General features: G+C 41.4%; 1 protein-coding gene across 1 annotated transcript in view; it reads right to left on the reverse strand.

Moving 5' to 3' along the window:
- The window catches only part of apba1a (amyloid beta (A4) precursor protein-binding, family A, member 1a), an 81,991-nt gene that overhangs the window by 27,997 nt on the left and 30,139 nt on the right, over positions 1 to 23,855 (reverse strand). The window contains exons 2-5 of the mRNA XM_033619238.2: positions 17,764 to 17,818; positions 13,754 to 15,449; positions 1,517 to 1,615; positions 1,380 to 1,419 (exon numbers count right to left, since the gene is read on the reverse strand). Coding sequence (XP_033475129.1) covers positions 1,380 to 1,419; positions 1,517 to 1,615; positions 13,754 to 15,343 — 1,729 coding nt within the window. The 5' untranslated portion in view covers positions 15,344 to 15,449; positions 17,764 to 17,818. The remainder of the gene's footprint in view (positions 1 to 1,379; positions 1,420 to 1,516; positions 1,616 to 13,753; positions 15,450 to 17,763; positions 17,819 to 23,855) is intronic.

Consider the following 23,855-nt stretch of genomic DNA (forward strand, 5'->3'; position numbering starts at 1 on the left):
TTATTACAGAAAACAAGGTTTGGAGTAACATAGCATTAAGTTAAAAACACAAACAGACAGTTGAGCATTCTTTTCAGGCCTAATCCATGATTAATGTACAGACACTGCTTTGTTTTCAGGTAATGGTTGTGGCCTTCAGTATTTAGCTTAGAGCAAAATAATGCTTAAGCCTTTTCTAGTCCTGATTCCTGATTAGCACAGGAATCACAGGAGACAGTGGTAGTGTTCAAACCTTGATACATGCATTCTCAAAAAAGCCTTGTTATGAAAAGGGTTTCTGTCCTATAAAGTTAGAGAGCTTTTAATTTAAAACATAATGCAGTAACAAACTAGAATTCTCTGACCAAATGTCTTTCTTTATGTCCATGAGTTATGACGTTGCATAATGGCCAGAAAAGTGTTTTTGCAGATCATTATGATGTCACAGTGAAGTTGACCTTTGATCTTTTGGAAATAAAATGTCATCACTTCAATACTTTATCCTATCAGACATTTGTGTGAAATTTTGTCCTAACAAGTGTATGAATTCTTGAGTTATGGCCAAAATATGTTTTATGAGGTGACAGTGACCTTTACCTTTTACCACTAACTTCTAATCAGTTTCTTCTTAAGTCCAAGTGGATGTTTGTGCCAATTTTGAAGAAATTCTATCAAGACCTTCTTGAGACCTTGGGTTAACAAGAATGAGATGAATACAAGGTCACAGTGACCGTGATCTTTGACCACCAAAATCTAATGAGCTCATTATTAAGTCCAGATGGACATTTGTGCCAAATTTGAAGAAATTCCCTCCAAGCCCTCTTGAGATATCATGTTCAGAAGAATAGGATGAACGAACATATCTAACATTTGTGCCAAATATGAAGAAAATCCTTCTTGTGCTATCAGCTGACAGCAACCTTGACATTTAACCTTTGACCACTAATCAGTTCATCTTGAGTCCAAGTAAACATTTGTCCCAAATTTGAAGAAATTCCCTCTAGGCCTTCTTGAGATATAATGTTCATGAGAATAGGATGAACATACATACGCAATGCCTCCAGCCACAGTGTGGAGGCATGAAAATCAAAAGTGCATACAAAGCAGTTCAAAGAACAAGGAGGCTTCTTATTAAATTATGCTCAAATGTACCTATCAAACAGAGGGACTTAGAAATAATAGCCTATCTCCAACATAAACCTACTTTACACAAAAGCCTGATACCCTCTGAAGCTGAGATAAAGAAAGGCCCCACCAACTATTTAAGGATATATGGTAAATTCACATTTTTTCAGAGTACAATCATGTATCTACTGTGTCTCCTTAACTTCATACAGTAAATCCCTCCAACTCTCCCTTGAGAGATTGAAAACCTCTGCAGCAGAGGATTAAAGACTCACCTTCTACATATGTGGGGAAAGACGCAAGGCTTCTCCTGGACTAATAATAAAAAGAGAGGAGAATCATTCTTTTAAACATTACAAACATTAGTGAATGTGTAATGAATAATAAAATGAACTAAAAAAAATGAACACACCTCTTTACTAGAGGGAGAAGATTCAAAGCTGTCTTCCTGCAGCAGATGTCTGCTGGATGACTCTGCTCCTGGAGGAGAGGGCGAGCCTGAGCCAGGTGACTGCAGGGAGGATATAATAATACAAAAGAAAGTTAAATGAAGACAGCGCGTCATGTCTCAAATAGAGACCTCATTGGGTGAAGCTGTGGAAAAAAGTGAATAAACTGGCACTCCAACAAGTAGATGCTCATTAAATTAAGGACAGCCACCGACCCTTCAAACATTGTATAACATTGATCATCTGATTACAATCCAATGTTCTGCTTTAAACCTTGGGTCCTGGGTTCACGTGGATTGACACGCATCAGCAACAGCACTCCCTGATGGTAGTGACCCCCCAGGACGATGCGCCATGCCACTCTGCAGAAATTGCTCAGGAATGGCCCGAGGAATATGACACAGAGCTCAAGGCATTGAACTGGCCTCCAAATTACCCAGATCCCAAGCAATTGAGTAAATGTGGGACGTGCTGGTACCCTCGAAGTCCTACATATGTCCATGCCTTGTTAGGTCAGAGCCAAGTCCAATCGACAGTTGGGCCTCTTTGGATCTGACTTGGCTCTGACATTTCGAGGCACAGACATAGGACCTCTGGATGTCCTGTGCTGTCTGGCACCAGGGGGTGGCAGTGGATCTTTTGAGTCCTGTAGGTTGTGAGGTGGGGTACCAGCACATACCATAAATGCTCCATCAGACTGGGATCTGGGGAATCTGGAGGACAGGCTGGTGTCCAATCATTTTGTCACATTCTTTGGGCCATTCCTGAACAGTTTTTGTGGTGTGGCATGGTGCATCGTCCTGCTGGGGGAAACTACTGCCATCAGAGAGTGCCACTGCCATGAGGGAGTGTACTTGGTCTGCAACAGTGTTTGGGTGGGGGGTGCGTGTCAAGTGGCATCTACATAAATACCAGGACCCAAAGATTGATTGGCATTCTGAAAAGCCTAAAGGACAATGTAAGTTGAGTTTCACAAAGGTTCACACAGCCAACATCAACAGCTTTAGTTGCACAAAACAAACACACACAAGCTGTGATGAGGTGCACTGACGCTGACACACCAACTGGACAAATGGCAGCATAGATACAAAACATCACAACATATCACCTGTGTGGGACAGAGGGCAGCACATTGTCATGACATGGATGGATGGATGGGTGGATGGATTTAAATACAGTTTTGAGGTGATTGTACTTTACTCAAGTATTTCCATTTCATACTGCCATTTGCTTTCTGCTCACTTCAGAGGGAAATATTGTACTTTTTACACAACTACATTTATGGGACAGCTTTAGTTACTTTTCAGATTAGGATTGTAAAACATATGACAAAAGATAAAATATGTTGCATCATTATAGAGTAAACAACCCAGCAGTGTATAAACTACTAAATTGTGCTGATTTGTACTTTGCAGGACTACTTCTCTGTTGCAGCGTGGTATCATTTTACTGAAGTAAAGGATCTGAATAATTCTTACACCAGTCATTATCTCAGGGTGACAGGCTTCTGAGCTTAATAATATACCATTATAAAGCTTCTCAGCTGTGTGAAAGAAAGAGCCATCTCAAGAGAAAAGAGGCCAAAAAGTATTATCATGATCATGATCACCATTTCCTACATCGAGATAATTAAATCATGTTCACAAATTGTTGTCTGTAAAAATCAGACAATTGAGTCTTAATTTCCAAAAGAAAACATTATTAGCGAACATCAACACTTTCAGCTTCTCTATGAATCCACAAGAGGGCTTTGAAATGAGAAATTTGATCTTCTAAACACATCGTTTTGTGTCCCCTCCACACATAATAACACTTTTAAGACAATTGATTCCACCACTGCTACAAATATAAACCATCACTTCAACACACCAGTGGAAAAATTATCATAAACTCTTCAAATTTTCCACACCTCATCTCCATCATGTTGGTCAGTCTGCTGCTTCTGCTTGGCTTGCTCCTCCTCAAGCTTTTCCACTTGATACATCCAAAAATTTTCCATGGCTTTTAGAAAAGAAACAATCCCAGCTGAACCTCAACAAGTGCTCCAAATGAACTAGCATTGAGAGTGGCTGTGTGTGTGTGCGTGGTTAAATGTAACACCAGTGTCAGCTGCTCAGGTGACACTCAGGTATCAGGATTCATCATGGAACCAACAGCCTGGGTCTCTGTCTGTCTGTCTGTCTGTCTATCTATCTATCTATCTATCTGTCTGTCTGTCTGTCTGTCTGTCTGAATGTCTGATGACATAGATTTGCTTTGTTGACTTTGTTGAATTTGTTGAAGTCATTTACACTGTATGTTGAGGTGGCATTCTTCTAAAGATGAAGTTAAAAACAGACTGCAGGTATGAAGTACATGGGAAAACAGCCCATGTTGTCCTGTTACTAGATCCTCACTGAATTATTTAACTTGTCTTGCTCTTTACCTTTCTCTCTCTCTTTCAAGCTTACTGAATAAATCATTGGGAGGAGGGAGGGTGGAGGTCGGAGTGGAGAGAAATACCACATGAATGGGATTTCTATTCAGGCCGGGAACAATGTTTGTAGTAATCCCCACTACCAATAAGGGATCCAAATAATGTGAGGGTTAGCATACTATCCAAAGACAGGGCAGTTCCACATAGCGCAACCCAAGATTTCTGAGGGGGGCATCTAAGGCTCCGTGTCCACCAAAGCATTTTCTTTACAGCTGAAAACACCAGGAGCTCCTTAGGAAATGCCCAGCTGTGAGTGTTTAAGAGTGCCTTGGAGGCTTGGCATTTTTTCAGCTGAGATAGTCATGTCTGGTTCCTATGATACAGAATATCCACAGAAGTAAACATATCGGCACAAAGTAGAGTACATGCTTTGGATAAGGGGAAGGCTGAAGCATACTGACAGAGAGAGGACAGACCCGCAGGTCTGTGAATTCATGAGAGGAAACATAACAGGCCTATATACAGTATATTGACAGATTTCTCCTCCATTGTTGTTGTCATCCCATCCCGACAATGGGTTGGGATGACAACTCCTACAAGTCTGAGGCCATGATTCTCTCCTGGAAAACGGTGGATTGGCCCCTCTGGATTGAGAGAGAGTTACTGCCTCAAACAAAGGAGTTCAAATATCTCGAGGTCTTGTTCACTAGTGAGGGTAAAATGGAGCGTGAGATGGATCGGTGGTTCAGTGCGGCATCTGCAATGACTGTTGTGGTGAAGAGGATGCTAAGCCGCAAGGTGAAGTTTTCTATTTACTGATCCATCTACATGCCAAACTTTACCCATGGTCATGAACTTTGGGTATTGACCAAAAGAATGAGATCACAGATACAAATGGCTCCATGGGGTAGCTGGGCTCAGCCTCAGAGATAGGGTGAGGAGCTCAGACATCAGGAGAGAGCTCAGAGTAGAGATGCTCCTTCGCATCAAAAGGGGTCAGTTGAGGTGACTCAAGCATCTGATTAGGATGCCTCCTGTTCCTGCACGCCGCACTGGTAGGAGGTCTTGGGGTAAACCCAGAACACACTGGACCTTGGGGTCACCCAGGAGGAGCTGGAAAGTGTCACTGGGGAGAGGGACATCTGGGGTGCTATGCTTGGCCTGCTGCCCCTGTGACCCGGCCTCATGTATGAATGGATGGGTGATGTTGTTGTTCAGCACCTTCAGTACATGTAAGATGTGATGATTTGTCTCTCTTACACTGTGATTGAATGACTGAAATGACCATGACCAACATGGCCTTTTTACCGAAAGTTGGACATTTTTCAACTCTTGGTGCTTAGAAAAAAGACCAACAGCCAGTGCTTAGTGCAAAATTGATGCTCAACACCTCTTCGCACTACCAGCATTTGTAACACGGCATAAATACACGGCGCCCATTGCAAAGCATAACAAAAATACGCCAGCCTCAGAAAAAAACATTCTGATGGACACAGACCCTAATTGCTGGAGATCTGCTGAACACTTTCTGCTACCTTTGCCAGTTACTGGAGACAAACTGGAAAATGCTACCCTAGCTCTCAAAGTTCAAAAATACACTTACCAATAACTCCAAAGTTCACTAAGCAAGGCAAGGCAAGGCAGTTTTATTTATATAGCACCATTCATACACAAGGCAATTCAATGTGCTTTACAAGAGAAATACGTTAAGATAAAACATTAAAGGAACAATAGATCATTAAAAACAAAAGCTAAAAGCAAGAAAAACAGTGCAGAAAATGCATTTAAAAAGCAAACATAAAGCAAAAGCAACAGCAGACAAATATAAAAACAATAGCTACAGATTATCCTAACAATAAGTTACATATCTAGTTCACTGGTAAGCTGCAGTAAATAGTAATGTTTTAAGCCTTGATTTGAATGAGTTGACAGTTTCAGGAAGTTTCTGGAAGTTTGTTCCACAGACGGGGAGCATAGAAACTAAAGGCTGCTTCACCTTGTTTGGTTTTGATCCTGAGAACACTGAGTAAACCTGTTCCAGATGATCTGAGGGGTCTGGATGCTTCATAACGTACAAGTATATCAGAGATGTATTTAGGCCCGAGACCATTTAGTGCTTTATAGACAAGTAACAAGATTTTAAAGTCTATCCTTTGACACACAGGAAGCCAGTGCAGTGATTTAAGCACTGGTGTAATGTGCTCCACTCTCTTGGTGTTGGTGAGGACTCTAGCAGCAGCGTTCTGGACGAGCTGCATTTGTCTGATTGATTTTTTACTCAGGCCTATAAAGACACCGTTACAATAGTCCAGCCTGCTGAAAATGAAAGCATGAACAAGTTTTTCTGTATCTTGTTTAGACAGAAATTCTTTTATTCTTGCTATGTTTTTAAGGTGGTAGTAGGCTGATTTAGTAATTGTCTTAATGTGACTATTGAAATTTAGGTCTGAGTCCAGAACTACACCAAGATTTCTGGCTTGATTTGTAGGTTTTAGTGTCATGGCGTCAAGGTGAGCACTGACTATTGATCTTTGTTCTTTGGGGCCAAAAACAACTATCTCAGTTTTTTCTGTGTTTAGTTGTAGAAAATTCTGGCACATCCACGTATTGATTTCGTCAATGCACTTATTTAGTAGATATAGGGGACTGCAGTCATCTGGTGACACTGTTATGTAAAGTTGTGTGTCATCTGCATAAGTATGGTAGGCGATGTTATGATATTCCATAATCTGAGCAAGAGGGAGCATATAGATGTTGAACAGAAGAGGCCCAAGAATGGACCCTTGAGGAACTCCACATGTAATCTTTGTTCGCACAGATTCATAATTGCCAAGTGACACAAAGAATTCCCTGTATTGTAAATAAGATTTAAACCAATTTAGCACAGTGCCAGAAAGTCCCACAAACTTTTCTAGTATGTCGAGCAGTATGTTATGGTCAACTGTGTCGAATGCAGCACTGAGGTCCAGTAATACCAGAACCGAAATCTTTGATGCATCACTGCTCAGATGAATGTGATTTAAAACTTTTACAAGTGCAGTCTCAGTGCTGTGATGTGCTCAAAATCCAGACTGAAAGGCATCAAAGGAATTGTTTTGCTCCAAGAAGGTGTTAAGTTGCTGAAAAACAACCTTTTCAATGATCTTTCCTAAAAATGGTAGGTTTGATATGGGCCTGTAGTTATTTATTACTGAGGCATCCAGATTAGGCTTTTTTAAGAGAGGTTTAATGACTGCAGTTTTCAGGGCCATTGGAAAAAGGCCTGACTGAAGAGAACAGTTGACTATCTGTAGTATATCTGATGCTATGCAAATAAAAACATCTTTAAAAAAGCTTGTAGGCATAGTGTCAAGGCAGCAGGTAGTGGACCTAAGGTTTCTAACTATGTCTGTCAAAGTAGCATAATTTAATGGGTGAAAAAGTGCCAAATTAACTGGAGTAGTCTTATGAGGCACAGGTGAAATAGCCACTGTGTTGGAGTTACAGACTGTCTGTCTTATCTTTGAAATCTTGTCTGTGAAAAAAGAAGCAAAGTCATTGCATGCCTTGGTGGATAGCAGTTCAGGAGGGACTGACGCTGATGGGTTTGTCAGTCTGTCAACAACAGTAAATAAAGTCCGTGCATTGTTGTTATTTTTGTTGATAATCTCAGAGAAAAAGGCGCTGCGCGTATTTATGCCGCGCCCTTTTTAGCTCCAAGCTATAGATGTGCAGACTTTCCTTATAGATGTCATAATGAACCTGGAGTTTGGTTTTTCGCCACCTGCATTCTGCTTTTCTACATTCTCTTTTTTGAGCTTTTACCTGTGTGGCGTTCCTCCATGGTGGTTTTTTCTTACCAGAGACAACTTTGACCTTCATGGGGACAATATTGTCCATAATATTTATAGCTTTAGAGCTGAAACTATGAACCAGATCATTGACAGAGACTGAGGGCACAGCTGGTGTGGGTATGAAATCCTTGGTGAATAGTACAGGTGTTTTCGTTGATATAGCGTTTTCTGATTACTCCTGTTGTACTTTTACTGGTTTCAGCGGAGATGGCCATTTTAAAGAAAACAGCAATGATCAGAAAAGGCAACATCAGTCACCACAACCTCAGAAATGTTGAGCCCTTTGGAGATAATTAGATCTAAAATATGTCCCTTATTGTGTGTTGGCTCTGTTACATGCTGGGGAAGTTCAAAGTTGTCCAGGATGTAGAAAAGTTCTTTCTCACTGCCATCTTTGGGATTGTCAATATGAATATTAAAATCACCCACTATAACAACACAGTCAAAATCAATACAGACAACAGACAATAGTTTACTGACATGAATCTTGTTCCCAAACCTGAACACAAAGAGAAATGTCAAAACAACACGGTGTGGTTTTATGTTCTGAAACTGTTTCACCCAGTAGAACTGGATGCAGCGTTGGAGGCAGTGCCCTGTTCCTTTCTATGAAAGTTGCTCACATGAAGTCAAAAAAGTTTGGGTATAAAGTTACTTAGCTTATCCACATCCTTGAGCCCATATAGAGCAAGCGCACTAGAGACCTTTGCTGGCCAAACAAAATTCCAGTTTAGCCCTCCACTAACAAGGATACAATGATATAATTGTGTTGTTCTTCTAAATTTTCTAAATGTTAATAGTGTGTGTGTGTGTGTGTGTGTGAGAGAGAGAGAGAGAGAGAGAGCATGTAAAATGCCATAGGCTGGCACTAATAACATTAGCATGTTGTATTTGCTTGGAAAACGTGTTTAGTATAAGACAGTTGTTTTGTCAGTGAATGTTGTGAGTTGTAATGGAGCCACATTGAGTGCTGTTACCTTTGTTACATGTTGCTGTTGTCCCTGGTTTTATATGAGAAGAGGTAAAGATCGCTAGACGCTAGGCTAATTTATACAATGTAAAATGCCATAGACTTGTGCTAATAACATTAGCATGTTGTATTGGTGGGGGAAATGTGTCCAGATAAAGACAAGTGTTTGTCAGTTCTGCGATTTATAGTGCAGCCAGTTTGTGTACTTGTGTTTGGAATTGTCTCTATTAAGCCATATTTAATGTGTGTTTTGAATCAACTATAAATAAAGTTTGATTTGAACTAAACTTTACAGCACTTAACACAGTCCTCCACCGCCGACTAGAGTTTTGGAGGTGTAACTGCAGAGTGACACAGACATACCACTGCACAAGTAAAAATAACTGGCAGATTTTTTTTTTTTCCACGACTAATCGATTAGTTGAAGATTATGTGCGACTTTTACCAAGATTTTCTTTGGTTGACTACAGCCCTACAGCAAACAGACTGGGTTTACACAATCGTCATTTCAGTTCTTATACAGTAGCTCATATTTGTGGAAGAGTCATACAGAAGGCCAAATACACCACACAGTCAGGATTAAGACAAAGAGGTAGACCAGTGACACACACACACACACACACACACATCTGTAAGATAATGTAACATTTACAAGGGAAAGTCTTAACAATTGAGAAATGTTTGTTATTTTACACACCACTGTAACAAGACAATAATATTTAAACTTAAATATTTCAACTTCAGCAGAACATAAGATCATTACTTTCACCAAAGTGAAAAACAAATAAAATAGAATCTTTATCTCATAATTGTGACTTATTATCTGATCATTACAAGAAAAGGTCTCATAATTATGAGATAACAGATGTTACACTGTATTCTGTGACCCATCAGAGTCTGTGACCTTCAGCTATGTTCCCACTGTAAATGTTTCATCATACTTTTACTGCAGGCTTTGTTTAGATAGCTGTCACTGGATGTTATCACAGGATTTAAATTTTGATGGCTTTGATGTATTTCAGATGCATGGCTTTGTATCTATGAAATTATCCCATACTGTTTTAGCTGTTGCTGATGCAACAGAACAACCTCAAGCAGGTCTGAGTGCTTTCTGCCTGAACAACAAGGACTTTAGATATTTGTGCAATGCTGACTTATTGTTCTGCTTAATTATTGTAACTTTTGGTGTTGAATACACTCAGAGAACAATGATGTGCAGAATCCTGCTGCTTTATTTCAAGTTTGTTAACCTCATGTTTACTACACTATTATGCCATCAAGACATTTGTTTAATTATTCACAAAAGGCACAGAATACCTTACTAATAATAATAATAATGATAATACCATCCACATTCCTCAGTTGAATTTATATCTTCCACTGTCTCAAACCAAGGAGGAAATAACAGTGAATTAAATCAAGTAAAGCCTCTGGAATTCTGCCTCCACCCAAATGCAATAGAAGAAATTTAGTTTATAGGTTGCTCACACTGAAAATTACACTGTGTCCACATTACTCTGGTTGATCCACAGAACAGAGTATCAATATCAGTTTTCATTTCTAATGGAGACTCTCTTCTTTGATAACCTGTAGTTCCAATGACGATAGTGCACAATGAGGTCTGTGGATTATCCAGAGTATTAGGGATACTGTTTCTGGAACAAGATGTTTCTGCTAAATTTGGGGATCATTACATACGCAGAATAGCTACTGCTCCACCCGGCTGAGTCTTAGCAAGGTGCTGAAGAACATCAATGAGTCCAAAATGAAGATTTCCACCTTTGCATGGAATTTCATATGTAATGATGATGAAAATGGTAGAAAACGATTTTTGCACACTTACACCTATGCAGTGTCTCAGTTTATTGTTAAGCTTTTGGTCTACTTGACCTTCATCAGAGCATTCATAAGGCAACAGTGAACAAGCTGGTAAAAGTAACCATTTATTTGAGCCAGAATACACTGACGAAGAGCTTTGTGAAACTGAAGAACGGAGGAGGAGAGAGAGAGGCACAACAGGTAGAGGACGACAGAGGAGGAATGGCTGCTGCAAGGCTGCGTAGCTCTGGAGATTGGTGGTGTAACGTTACCTGTGAATGCTGTACCCCAATGCCCACAGAAGAGGAATGCCTCTGTTGCAAGGAATGGGACCGGTTGCAGCCTTAGCTAAATGGTAAACAACAAACATGGCAGCACACCGGTAAGGTAAGACAACACGTTTACATGTCATTTTCTATATGTTCTCTGACATTTATCCTAACGATATGAGGCGGTCTTTGTGGAGAAAAAGCTTGTTTAGTGGACTAACTTTGCACTTGAAAGGATGCCCGTTAAATTACGTTTTAACAGGTCTGACGCTACAGCTGTATCTAGGCTAACGGCTAACATGCTAACTATTATTTCTATGTCACTAGTGACTTGAAAGAAATTTAGGATGATAGGAGACAGGTTGAAATAAACCGAAATTTCCCTTTAACAATAAAGTGAGACACTGCATAGATTAAGTGTGCAGAAATCTTTTTCTACCATTTTGGGATCATTACATATGAAATTCCAGGCAAAGGTGGAAATCTTGAAAACTCCAAACCAACAGCCAACATGCTGATAATATCAGTACATCATCTGCATCAGCCAATATCAGCTTTAAAATGAACTATCAGAATTGGCCAACATGCTTTTTCTTATTTTGCACAATGAATGAATATTACATACATTAAAAAGCATTCCATGTCTCCATCTGCTGTTATCAATAACTGTATCGGTTATTGGCCAAATTAGTTGTTATATATAAGCATATCACCATGTCAGATATTGGCAAAAAATAAAAATATCATGCATCCCTGCACTGAAGGGATGTGCAAACATACGTTTCAGCAGCTTCAGTCTTCCATCAGTACCTTCACACATTGGGCCTCATTCACAAATAGTGCATGTGCACAAATCTGTGCTTAAACCGTGCGTACAAACATTTTTGTAGAAATCTGCGATTCATCAGTATTTTACTACCTGAATTTTTTCCTACTCTGCGAACAAATTTAGAACTGTGTCAGACTTTATGTACGCATAAATGATAAAAGCCCGGCTGTCTCAGAAAATGTAAACACGCCTTTTAACGAAATGTATATTAAAACCATAATTCAGTCAGGACCACTTTAGTCAAAGAAAACTTAATTTCCATTTGCATTATTAGATTTGGTGGTATGGCTCTGTTTTGAGGCTTCTCTGCCTTTCCTAGGGTCTACACAGAGAGCCTAAGGCAGAGAGAGCACACCTGTCCGCCCTCCCATGTGCCTTTGTGGAAAGCCTAAGGCAAAGAGAGTACACTTCCCTGCCCTTCCATGTGGCTGCATGGAAAGCCTAAGGCAGCCAGAGCAGCAGCAAAGACCCCCCCGGAAACAGAACAGAGCAAGCACTGTTAACAAACAGAAATGACATTGATAAGTCAGACACAGCGTGAAAAGGAGGAGCTGGGGTGGAGGCGGGTGGCAAAGCCGCTTGCAGAGGAAGCAGTAACAGCAGGCAGGCCAAAGCAGTTTAAATAGGGTCACTGAATGAGGTTTCCCAATTGGTTGCATAGAAAGGAATCATGTGATCATCTATCAGCTGACTTCCTTCCATCAATCAGCTGATCCATCAGTTGAGGGCTGCTTGAGATCAGCTGATGTAGTTGGGATGTGAGCTGAGCTTGACATCGTGTCCTGCTTGAAATAATAATAATGGTTAATTGACTAATGCATTGGTCAAATGTATTAAATAACTATGAAGTTGATGCCCTTTTATCATCAATTATTAATTCAAAAATTCAACTATGAATACAACTATGTCCCAGTTTTTATTTTACAGAAATTGCGCATATGTTCATTTGCAGCCAACTAATTACTTCTGACAACCTTCAAACAGGTGTTAAGATGCCATATCTAACCTTGCTGGAGGATGTTGCAGTCCGTGCCTTCAGGAGAGAGCGCACCAGAGACTGACATGTTTGAACATGTAGCTGTTTCTGACTGCCATAACATTTACGGATGCTCACTGAGGGTCAGACACTGGTGTGTCAGGGCTTTAATGTGTGTGAAGAAACAACTTCACAGCTTTCTCCCTAATACACCTCTGGGGAAATGTATTTCTATGCATAGAGAGGGGGCATGGCAGTGATTGCAATTAGTGGGCATGTGCCTGAAATTTTAGAATGAATCTGATTCACTGACATACACGTGGTGGTAAGAACAAAATCCGTCAGTGCACATGTGTCATGAATCCGACAGTGAGTGTGCCTGGGCACTCATTTTAAGAAGTAAGAATCCTTCTATGCACACAATAGTGAAGGGAGCCCAACGTGTACTGCTGTGTAGAGCCCAGAATCAACATCATTATGCATAGGCCTGTAGAATGGAAGAAAATAGACTGAAAGCCATAAAAGGCGCTTGAGGTTGATGATTAAAAAACTTGGCTGAAGCACATCCTGCATAAACATGGTGTCACTGACGTAAAAGCTAGAGTTGGTTTGAACTATAGCCTGCAAGATGTTTCCATGTTATGACAATGTGCTGCCCTCTGTCCCACACAGAGGTGATATGTTGTGACGTTCCGCCTCTAAGCTGCCATTTGTCCAGTTGGTGTGTCAGCGTCAGTGCACCTCATCACAGCTTGTGTGTGTGTTTTTGCTGTCTGACACATTCAGACTCTAAGCAACAAGTGATGAATTGTGTAACTGATGCTATTGATGAAATAAAGTGTTTTGGTCTTTTGTTCTTGCTCTTTATGCTCTCTGTTGGCTTAAAATAGTAAATACACACTAAGGTGTCTTCCCACTGTGGTACTACTAGAGCTGAGGGAGAAAAAATGTAATTCTGTAATTTGAATCACCCAGCCTTTTAAAATAATCAAGGTAAACTAACAAATTAATTAGTAAACACTTGACTAACAGAACAACCATGTTATCCAATGCAACTTGATCAATAATAGCCAGAGCTGTTCTACTTACATCAGCCCCCAGTGATGGCTGTAGGTCACACTCAACAGTGGGGCTCAGGTCCTGCCTCATTACCCAGATGGGCTCCTTGGGCTCATCAGGTGTGTATGGAGATCTCACTGTTCTGGTCTTCACCTCCTCTATGGCCTCCTTAATGTCCTTGATGGCCAGGGATATGGCATCCCTCTTCTCCTGACTGTTTTTCACTGCTACAAGCTCCTCTGAAGGACTCACAGCCTGTTTCCTGGCTGGCTTCCCTGGATTGGCAGCTTTGTGGTTCTTCTCAGAGTCCATTTGGAACTCAGGCTGGGGTATTTCTCCTCCCCGCTGAAGCTCATTTTCTTCATCAATGGTGTCTTCCGCAGCACGATGAAGACTCTGAGAGCTTAGGCTTTCTTTGACCTCAGCCACGATGCTGTCAATGTCCTCCTCCTGGTCACAGCTGTCGGCACGTGGGTATGGAGCAAACTCTGCCTCCTTCTCTGGGCTGTCTGACTCGCCATCTGAACGTTCGTCATAGTGGCGCAGACGGGATCCCACCGCCTCCTGCTGATGGTAATCCCCACCTCCTGCCGGGCCCTCCAACAGCTGAAAGCCGGCCCTCCTCTGTTGAAGAGACTCTCTGTCCTCAGCCCCATCTGCAGGAGATGAAACTGCTGCAGGAGCATCGCAGATTTCCTCGTAAACATGCTCTGAGAGTGAGTAAATGTCATATGGCTCAGAGTAGGCTTCATCCGCAAGGACAGCATCTAAACTATCCAAGCTCTGACCAGTCGAGATGTTGGCCCTTCCTCCAGAGTGGCTGAGGGGCTGGGTGTAGACATAGTTTGAGTAGCCAGCATTCAGCATCTCCTCTGCTTCATCTTGTCTCTGTGGATTCTGGATATCAGGCAGAGGTTCACGTGGCAGTGGCGGGGGCTGAGGAGGATAGGCAGGCTGTGAATGGAGATGTTGTTGTTCAGCCTCCGCACTCTCAGTGTACCCCTCCGCCTCCGGCCGTAGCTGGACTCCGTAGTTCCCAGCCTCGTCCTCTGCTTCTGGTTGCCCCTCAGGCTCCAGAGACATCATCACCAGACCATCGTCCCCCTCAGCCCGGTCAGTATGGGTGTGGAAGCCGCTCTCGGTGCTCGCTGAACGGGCGAGCACTGAATCGTCCCTCTCTCTTTCATCTTCTTGGGTCATCTCTGCGTGTTGCTGCTTCTCCTGTTGTTGTGCTAAATGTTGTGCTCTCTCTGCCTCTCTCTGCTGCCTCTGTCTGTGCCTCTGCTGCTGGGCTCTGATCCGGGCCTCGCTGTCCCCCTGTCGGCGATAACGTGTGACTGCGGGTCGGGGAATGGGCTGGGGCTGCTGGGGCTGCTGGGGCTGTGAAGACTGAGCTCCATGCTGCAGCTCCATGTCTTGCTCCTCCTGTGGCTGGCGTGGCTGTGGCACCCTGGCTCTGCTCCCAGAACTTCCTCCAGCAGGGGCTTCACAGCGTCTGTAGCGCTTTTCCTGGTTGCTGTGGTTACGGGAGCGGCTGTTGTGGTTGTTGTGGCGATGTCGAGGAGGGGCATCAGTCTCCTCCATAACCTCCTGGCCAAGCTCTGTCTCTTGGGGGTTCATGGCTGTCTGATTCTGGTTGTTTGAACTGTGTCAGAGAGAGTTTTAGTAGTCCGTCATCAGCAGGCTCCTCCTCTGTGAGGTGAGGGCAAAGGCTGCTGGGAAGAGTCTGAAAGTGGTAGACAGAAATATGTATGAAATGTAATGTCAATTCTGGTCACACCAGATTCTAACACAGAAATTGGTACATTTTTGTGAAATGGGTGGTGCTGGAAGTTTGGTGACACAGTGACTACTACAAATTACTCACACTCTAGCCTGCCATGCTAGTCCTATTACAGTTTATTCAAGAGAAATATTTGATCCATTGACTTTTGACTCATAGCTGTCCACAGACCCATGCCTCTTTTGTGGAGCAGTTTGTACTCTGATTAAAGAAAAGTGGGTGCTGCAACACAGCTCAAGGGTTATGGTAGCCAACTGTGTTTGTCAGACTTTTGATGAATGCTTCAAGATGGCAGCATGCAACACAGCAATGACTTGCTAAATCATAACCACTTTTGTTTTTTGTTGGTTTCCAACAGTGTTGTGCAGTTTGGCAGGGGCCAGTGTAACCAGCCATTCACCATCCCCTCAACCTCCCAACTAAGAAAGTCAACTCAAACACTATGTCATTTTAGAAAAATGTATATAATAAATGTAATAAATGCGCAAATTTGATGTATTTATGGTTTGCAAAAACACCCAAAATTTTCCTCTGCAGACTGGGTTGTCTCACGGGTGGCATAGGGGTCAAGTTCCCATCCAGCACCACATAGATCTGTGTTAGATTCCTGGTAGTGGTACCTTTGCCTTGACTAGTGCAGTTCCCTCTGAAGTACAGAGTCATGTCAAACTGAATTAAAAGAGGGGGAAAAATTTGCAGAAAATAAACCAAAATATATCAAACTGCAACACATCTGACTGCGGCCATGTCATTACAGTCACATCAAGTTTCAACATGAAAACTTAATCTGTATAAACATAATATCTGCATATGCCTCCGTTCCCATTAGTCACTTGCTCATCACTCAGCGATGTATACTTGACAGCAGACTTAGTCATTACTGTCAAAGGCGGCACCAACACATCTACTGTAGCATAATGTCACATCAGCCATGGTTCAGTGAACTCTGCTCATCATTTTAAAGACACTAGAACTGATTCTGCTTTCAGGACAATAATTGCCTAAAACAAAAGATTTTCTTTGCTGTGTATCATTGTTCTCTAACAACAAAGTCTGCTCATTTTGACCCCCCTGAATTACTTTGTTTATTCTTCTCCCCAGGGATGGATCATCAAAAAAGAAAGAGGCAGAAAGAAAACACTTAAGATATAAAGTGTAAGAAGGCAAACAGGAAAACTGTTTCCACAGATTTTGCCCCCAGAACAGCAATGGTAACAGAAATGAGGACACACTCATGCAGAAAAATTATAATGAGAGCATGTCTATTGTTGCTGAGGCTGGGTAGAATACATATGAGCCAAGCAGAGACAGTAGTAAATTTACCAAGACTAACAGTCTGAAAAGCCAGTTCATAGTTTCTGTTTCCGGTTCCACGTATCCACGAGGGCCCGCACGGACCACTAACGGACATATGCTTGCTGCCTTTTATTGTGACTGCCCAGACTGTATATGTATAGCAAGCAAACACCTCCCGTTTCAGGTGTTCTGGGCAGATTCAACTAGTAGGAGGCCCTGGGGCAGATATGTCATGATATATGTCATCTGGCCCGCGAACACCTTGGGGTCGCCCAGAAGGAGCTGGAAAGTGTCACTGGGGAGAGGGACACCTGGGGTGCTTTGTTTGGCCTGCTTCCCCTGCGACCTGGCCTTGGAAAAGTGGATGAAAATGGATGGAATGCTAAATAAATTAGTATTAGCATTATCGCAGTTAACCTTAGCTGTAAATGCACTGTGCTAACCAAGCTAGCTGCTAACGTTAGGATTATCTCCAACCTCTTATCCAAATATAGTTACTTATGGCTCCAAAACCAGAGATGGCGACGGCAAAGATGCCAAACTCAAGGATTCAAAACAGGATTTCACAAACCTACGGGTGACGTCATGGTTTGTTAAGTCCATTATTTTGTATGGTCTATGTATTTCAGGCACAACTTAAACGTCTTCTAATGTACATGGAGAAGGGAAACAGTGCAGCAACACTTGCAATATACAGAAAATGTTATTGTCAGATGAACGCGTCTCGACTTATGGTCTTCATCAGGGTCGTCATAAACACAAGAAAACTCCATTTGACACCTTTAATGCATCTGAGTAGTTGTTGGTTTCAGAGACCATATTTCACCCTTAGGTTCCAAAGGGTCACACATGTCTCACAAATTCAAAGATGTACCTGAAAAATCAAGCTGTACCTTAAAGCACTGCTTATTTTTTTTTAATGTTATTTTATCAGAAAATGAAAGTTTGTTCACTCACTCACCTTATGTTATTAGGTGTCCGCTGACAGCAGTAGTTTTTTTTTCCTGAAGTACACACTGGAACAGAGAGAAGAAATTGAATTACAGCCTAAGTGTAGTTTAGAAAATTATCTTTTATACTGAACATTTTGGTCCATATAAATCCTCAGAGAGCCTCACTATCTAATCAGAGCTCAACATTAAATTTTAGATTATAGCTAAGAAGAGAGACCTATAAAGAAGATGGAAATCTTGTCTATCACCCCAGAGTCTTAACTCCAGTGATGCAGAATAACAAGGCAGGGAGACTGGTTTCTGTCCCCGTTGAATGCAAATATCAAGGATGTTCAACACACACACCAGAGCACTAACTTGCACAGCATACACACACATACAGTACAACTCAGTTTGTCAAAAGGATGTTGACTCAACTGAGAGCTGTAACCCAGATTTCCTCTGCACGGAGAACATCAGATAGATTGTTGTCTTGTGAATCAAGAGTCTTCTCTATTTCCCTTCAACATATGTATTACAAAAATGAACAACTAAATCATTTCCAGTGTTATTGATGACCACTTATTTATGGTCAACACACTCTTACATGGTAAGCTATGCTTGTATCACATTTAAAGCATGTGCTTTGGATAACATATACTAAGGACACAGCATGACACAAAACAACAATCATGCACACACAAATTAAAACAATCACAAACATATATATATATAAACAACCATTCAACCATTATAACCAAGGTATGCAGAAGACCATCTCTGAACGAACAACACGTCCAACCTTGAAGCAGATGGGCTACAGCAGCAGAAGACCACACTTGGTGCCACTCCTGTCAGCTAACAACAGGAAACTGAGGCCACAATTAACACAGACTCACTTAAATTGGACAATAGAAGATACAGAATAGAAAAACATTGCCTGGTCTGATAAGTTGGATTTCTGCTGTGACATTCAGATGGTAGGGTCAGAATTTGGTGTAAACAACATGAAAGCATGGATCCATCCTGCCTTGTATCAATGGTTCAGGCTGCTGGTGGTGGTGGTGTAATGGTGTGGGGGATATTTTCTTGGCACACTTTCTTGGCTGCACATCCAAGATTTGCATCTTGGATGTGCAGCCAACAAATCTGCAGCAACTAGGTGATGTCATCATGTCAATATGGACCAAAATCTCTATCTCTGAGGAATGTTTTCAGGATCTGCAATGCCTTGATAAGGCATAAACTATTAAACTATTACTACAATGTTGTTATTGATATGAGCTGTTTTAATAGTTACCTCATTGCTTTTACTTTTTCTGCATTTATCTGATTTTAATGTCTTGACAAACACTCTGTAAAGTGTATTTGCACAATATGAATACATTTATTATTACTTGTTATTATAATGAAATGACATGATTGCACAGTCCCTGTGCAGCAACAATAGCAGGACGAACACTGCAGAGAAGACGTGTTATTTATTCGTTTGCTACGGAGAAGCTATGACTTAATAACACATGGTGAGGAATCTGGAAAAGGACTCCACTCCAGCAGACGAACATCAACATTAGCTAGAGATATAAAACTCTGTAAGAGGCATCATTTCATCATTAATGATCTGTCATGCCTTGATAAGGCTCACAGACAAGGATTTTTTGCTACTGTTGCTAACAGCCACACACATTTTGCTATTGAAAATGTTCATGGGGGGTTAAACTGTCCTGTGTAACACACAAACCATAGCAATGGTGGAAACAGAGAGTGAAGTAATGACTCTATGTATCACTGCTTTCTAATGTATTATATATAAATAAATAGCCTATATCCTGTTTTTTTATGTAGAGATGGATGGCTCCACTGCTTTAATATATTCAAGTCTTGGTGCAATTACCACTCCACCACGCTGCAACCCTGCAGCTGCAATCAGCTTTACAATGGCTGAAACCTACAGAATATTTGCAGATTCTCTAGTTTTAACAGTCATTCTGAACAACTGAGTAAATACAGAGACAACTCACTGAGCCACAGGGGAAAAACGACACTAAATGTGGATGAGATTCCAGCTGTACATACATATATAAAATAACATTAATGGGAACACTGGGCAGTAACTGGATCAGAAGACAATTAGAAAACCACACTGGTGGTTATGTCTGACATCTGTAAACACCCTTTGAAACGAACTGGAACAGACTCAGTTCACCATGGGCCTGTTAGTCGTCACACCCAAATGATAGTCACAATTTCCTTAATCAACAACTATAATGTGTGTGTGTCACATTAACGTTAATTCCTTCCTCCATTTACTTTCCAGATCCTGAAATCCTTCATTCTGTTTTAAAATGTGAGCAAATGCCAGATTTACACATATTCATAGCCACTATGGGTAAAGTGTAAAAAAAAAAAAAAAAGAGCCTTGCTGCTTGCATGGCTAACCAGAATTACCACCTCACTGTTGTATGCCTTCGCAAACCAGCCAAGTTGCACTTGGTTCACATCCATGTCTGTGAAAACATGGATGCCTCACACACATCTCCCCCCGGCAGCACATAAGAGCTACTGTATACAAACAGCACAGTTTCAAGGTGGACACCCAAGATTAATTACACTAATTTAGTATCTGACCAAATGTCTCCCCTTCTGTTCCTGAAATATGACATCGAGTAAAGGCAAGAAAATGGTTTTGCAGAACATTATGATATCAAAGTGATGTTGACCTTTGACTTTTTGGATATAAAATGTCATCACTTCATTTTATCCTATGAGACCAGGGGTCGGGAACCTTTATGATTAAAAGAGCCATTATTGTTTAAAAAAAGGGGGGAAAAAAATCTGTCTGGAGCTGCAAAACATATTTGAATATAGGTAACAGCCTAATAAATCTAAATTAGCCCATCAACATTACAATTAGGTCTAAATGAGCATTCATTAATATGATTTACTACAAGGCAGCTACTCTGCAGTCGACTAGTTATAATTATTTTGTACTTTAACTTTGCAGCGTTGGTGGTGAAAGCAAATGATTCTGTCAACACTTGATTAAATCCTGTATTTTCCTCCAAGACTTCTCCTTCTATGGGTTTGGAATCTATAGCTAGCCTTGCTAGAGAGATTCCAGACTAGCCACAGCTACTGAAGCAAAATTTAATAAGTTAGAGGAAAAGGCACCAGGTCGTAGACGTATGCACATTTTAGTTAATGACACACTGAAACATTTTGTATTTGATGTATAGACTACGCTCTTTTTACAGTTGTAGAATGCAGTAATCACTTTAGTGAGTTTTATGTTCAAAAATAACCATTATTTATTTCCATATAATCTTATGTCAAAGCCACAGGGAGCCACTGGAGAAGGTCTGAAGAGCCATATGCAGCTCCGGAGCTGCAGGTTGCCTACCCCTGTATTAGACCTTTGTGTAAAATATTTATCATAATTAGCATATCAATTCCTGAATTATGGCCAAAAACTTGTTTTTGAGGTCGTAGTGACCTTTGACATTAACCACTAAAATCCAGTTAGTTCAAAGTCCAAGGGAACGTTCCTGCCAAATTAAAAAAAATTCCCTCAAGGTGTTCTTGAGACATCGTGTTCACAAGAATGAGACAGACAAGATCACAGTGAACTTTGATCACCAAAATCTAATCAGTACATTGTTGATTCCAAGTGGATGTTTGCACCAAGTTTTAAGAAATCTTCTCTAAGCGTTCCTGAAATATCACGTTCACAAGAACTGGACGGATCGACAACCTGACAACATAAAACGTCTATTGACAGTGTGGAAGCATGAAAACATAACCCATGCATATTTGCTTTCCTTCTAGAACTGTTGCAAAATAGTTGTATATTCTTTTACTATTATTACTATTATTACTATTATTATAGGAGACAGTGTTTCTGTAAGAGGCCACTGAATGTTTTACACTGTATGCCTGATGGACAGTTAATTATGTAGGAGGAACTCCTGTCGTGTTTATATGAACCCACTTAGACCAACATAGAGGTGTGCACTACAGCACGTTCTGGCAACAATTAAATCGTAGGCAACTGGACTTTGATTTTGTCTAGAAGACGTTTCGCCTCTTATCCAAGCGGCTTCATCAGTTCTCAACGCATCAGTCTGACTAGTCCTCACTAGTCTGACAAACAGTGGAGTAAGACTCAGGTTTTTAACCTACTACAGCACGTTATAATGCAGCTCTACTGTGTTGAGTGATGTGTGTGATTTGTAATGCTGTGTCCTAACACTGTTTCTCTATGACAGAGCACCATCATGTGGTAACATGTATTTAACAGAGAGACTTGATGCCTCTGTGTTCCAGTCAGTTCTGATGTTTAGCAGAGTGAATGCACTACTTGAAGGCTGGCACATCGCTTCACTTCCATTCCCCCTTCCTCTCCCCCTCAGAGCACAGGCAGTGGCAGGACTGCTTGTTGTCATGGAAACCACAGGGTAATTGCTCTCTGTGGGAGGGCAGATGAGAAAGTGACCTCTCCAGGGGGCAGCAGTGTTCTCTCACCTCCACTGCCACGACTGTCCCTCCCTGCCCTTTACCAACTGCTATCAAACTGCTGGTGGCAGAGTCAAGGTGAAAGAGGGATTTAAACATTATGTAACAGTACATCTCCTGTTTATGTTGTTTTTATCCATCTTTGGTGGGATTAAGTTTAAGGTCAGTCTTTGAAGCTGTTTGTCCACACATGGTATGCCATTTCTGACAACACATCCTTTCTGAATGGCTGTCTTTTGTTAATATGAGAAAAAGTTTCTTTTCAGTGGACAAGTGGTCTCTCTGTCTCTAAGAATACTACGACAGTAGCCTGCAATGGAAAAAAAATGTAATGTGTATTAATGTCATCCTGAGCAGAGAACAAAGTCACACTACCTCTGTGTGTATTCTAGTCCAAGCCTCCCTGTGATTTATGTTGATAGGTTGATCCAGACCACATGTGCATGTTGATGTATGTTTGTCATCAAGACAATGGATCCATGCTTTGGGCAAACGATCAAAATTCATTATTCGATCATCAAAAAAATAAACGATTATCGGTTAATTGATAAGCGAGTATTTCAAAAGAGAGAAAACAAAAGAGTGCAGTGCAGACTGTCGCCACAAGAGAGCACAGCTGCCCCAGGCCAAAGAGTAAGAATGGTGCGCATGCGCAGTTCACCCTTGAGTGTTTACAACCGTTGCCAGCCAGGGGTTACAGGCTTCAATTTTCAACCTCCATCTTTCAATGGTGTAGTGTTTTCAGAGGCCTCAAGGCTTTGGAGAGCAATGAGAGCCTCTGTCTGTTAATGATTTTTTGCCTGGCATAGGTCCGGCGGGGGGTCTCGTAGGCACGGCGGCTCGCCGGGCCCGTAGCATTGAGGGGAAACACTGCGACTATCGAGCAAAATTATTTGTGATCGATCAAAATCCTTAACAATCGATCATCGATAATCAGAAATTGATGCCCATCCCTACTGTGAAGTCATCAAAATCTGGCGGTTAGGCAGTGACTTGTGGTGTCAAATACAAACAAAGAAAAAGCTGTCCTTTCACGTCGTCATGATACGTGGCCGGTTGCCATTACTGTTTAATGGCGCCCAGTGGCGTCTAGGACGTCACTAATCATCGTACCCAGGGTACCTTGCACGTATCTGGACGTGGAAAGTCCATGACCAAACCTCAATAGGTTGATGTGAGAATGTGCTTCTGGCTCAGCCACCTCAATGTTAAACACCATGTGCAGTAGGGCTGCCACGATTAGTTGACTAATCGATGACTAATCGACTATTAAAACAATCGGTGACTATTTTAGTAGTCGAATAATCGGTTTGAGTCATTTTTCATAGAAAAGTACTATACAGTACTATAACAAAGATATTAGATGACGTAATTTTGGGGTTTGGGCGAGACAGACCGACATTGTTCCACATTTTAACACATTTTTCGATGAAATGATTAGTCGACTAATCGAAGAAATAATCGACAGATTAGTCGACAATGAAAATAATCATTAGTGGCAGCCCTAATGTGCAGACAACCCATATACAAAGAATTTTGCAACAGCCAACATGTTAAATTGGCTGAAAAAACAGCCAACAAAGGCCAACGGTGCGGGGTATGCCACAAA

This window comes from Epinephelus lanceolatus, chromosome 9 (genome assembly GCF_041903045.1).
Source record: "Epinephelus lanceolatus isolate andai-2023 chromosome 9, ASM4190304v1, whole genome shotgun sequence".
NCBI lineage: Eukaryota > Metazoa > Chordata > Actinopteri > Perciformes > Serranidae > Epinephelus > Epinephelus lanceolatus.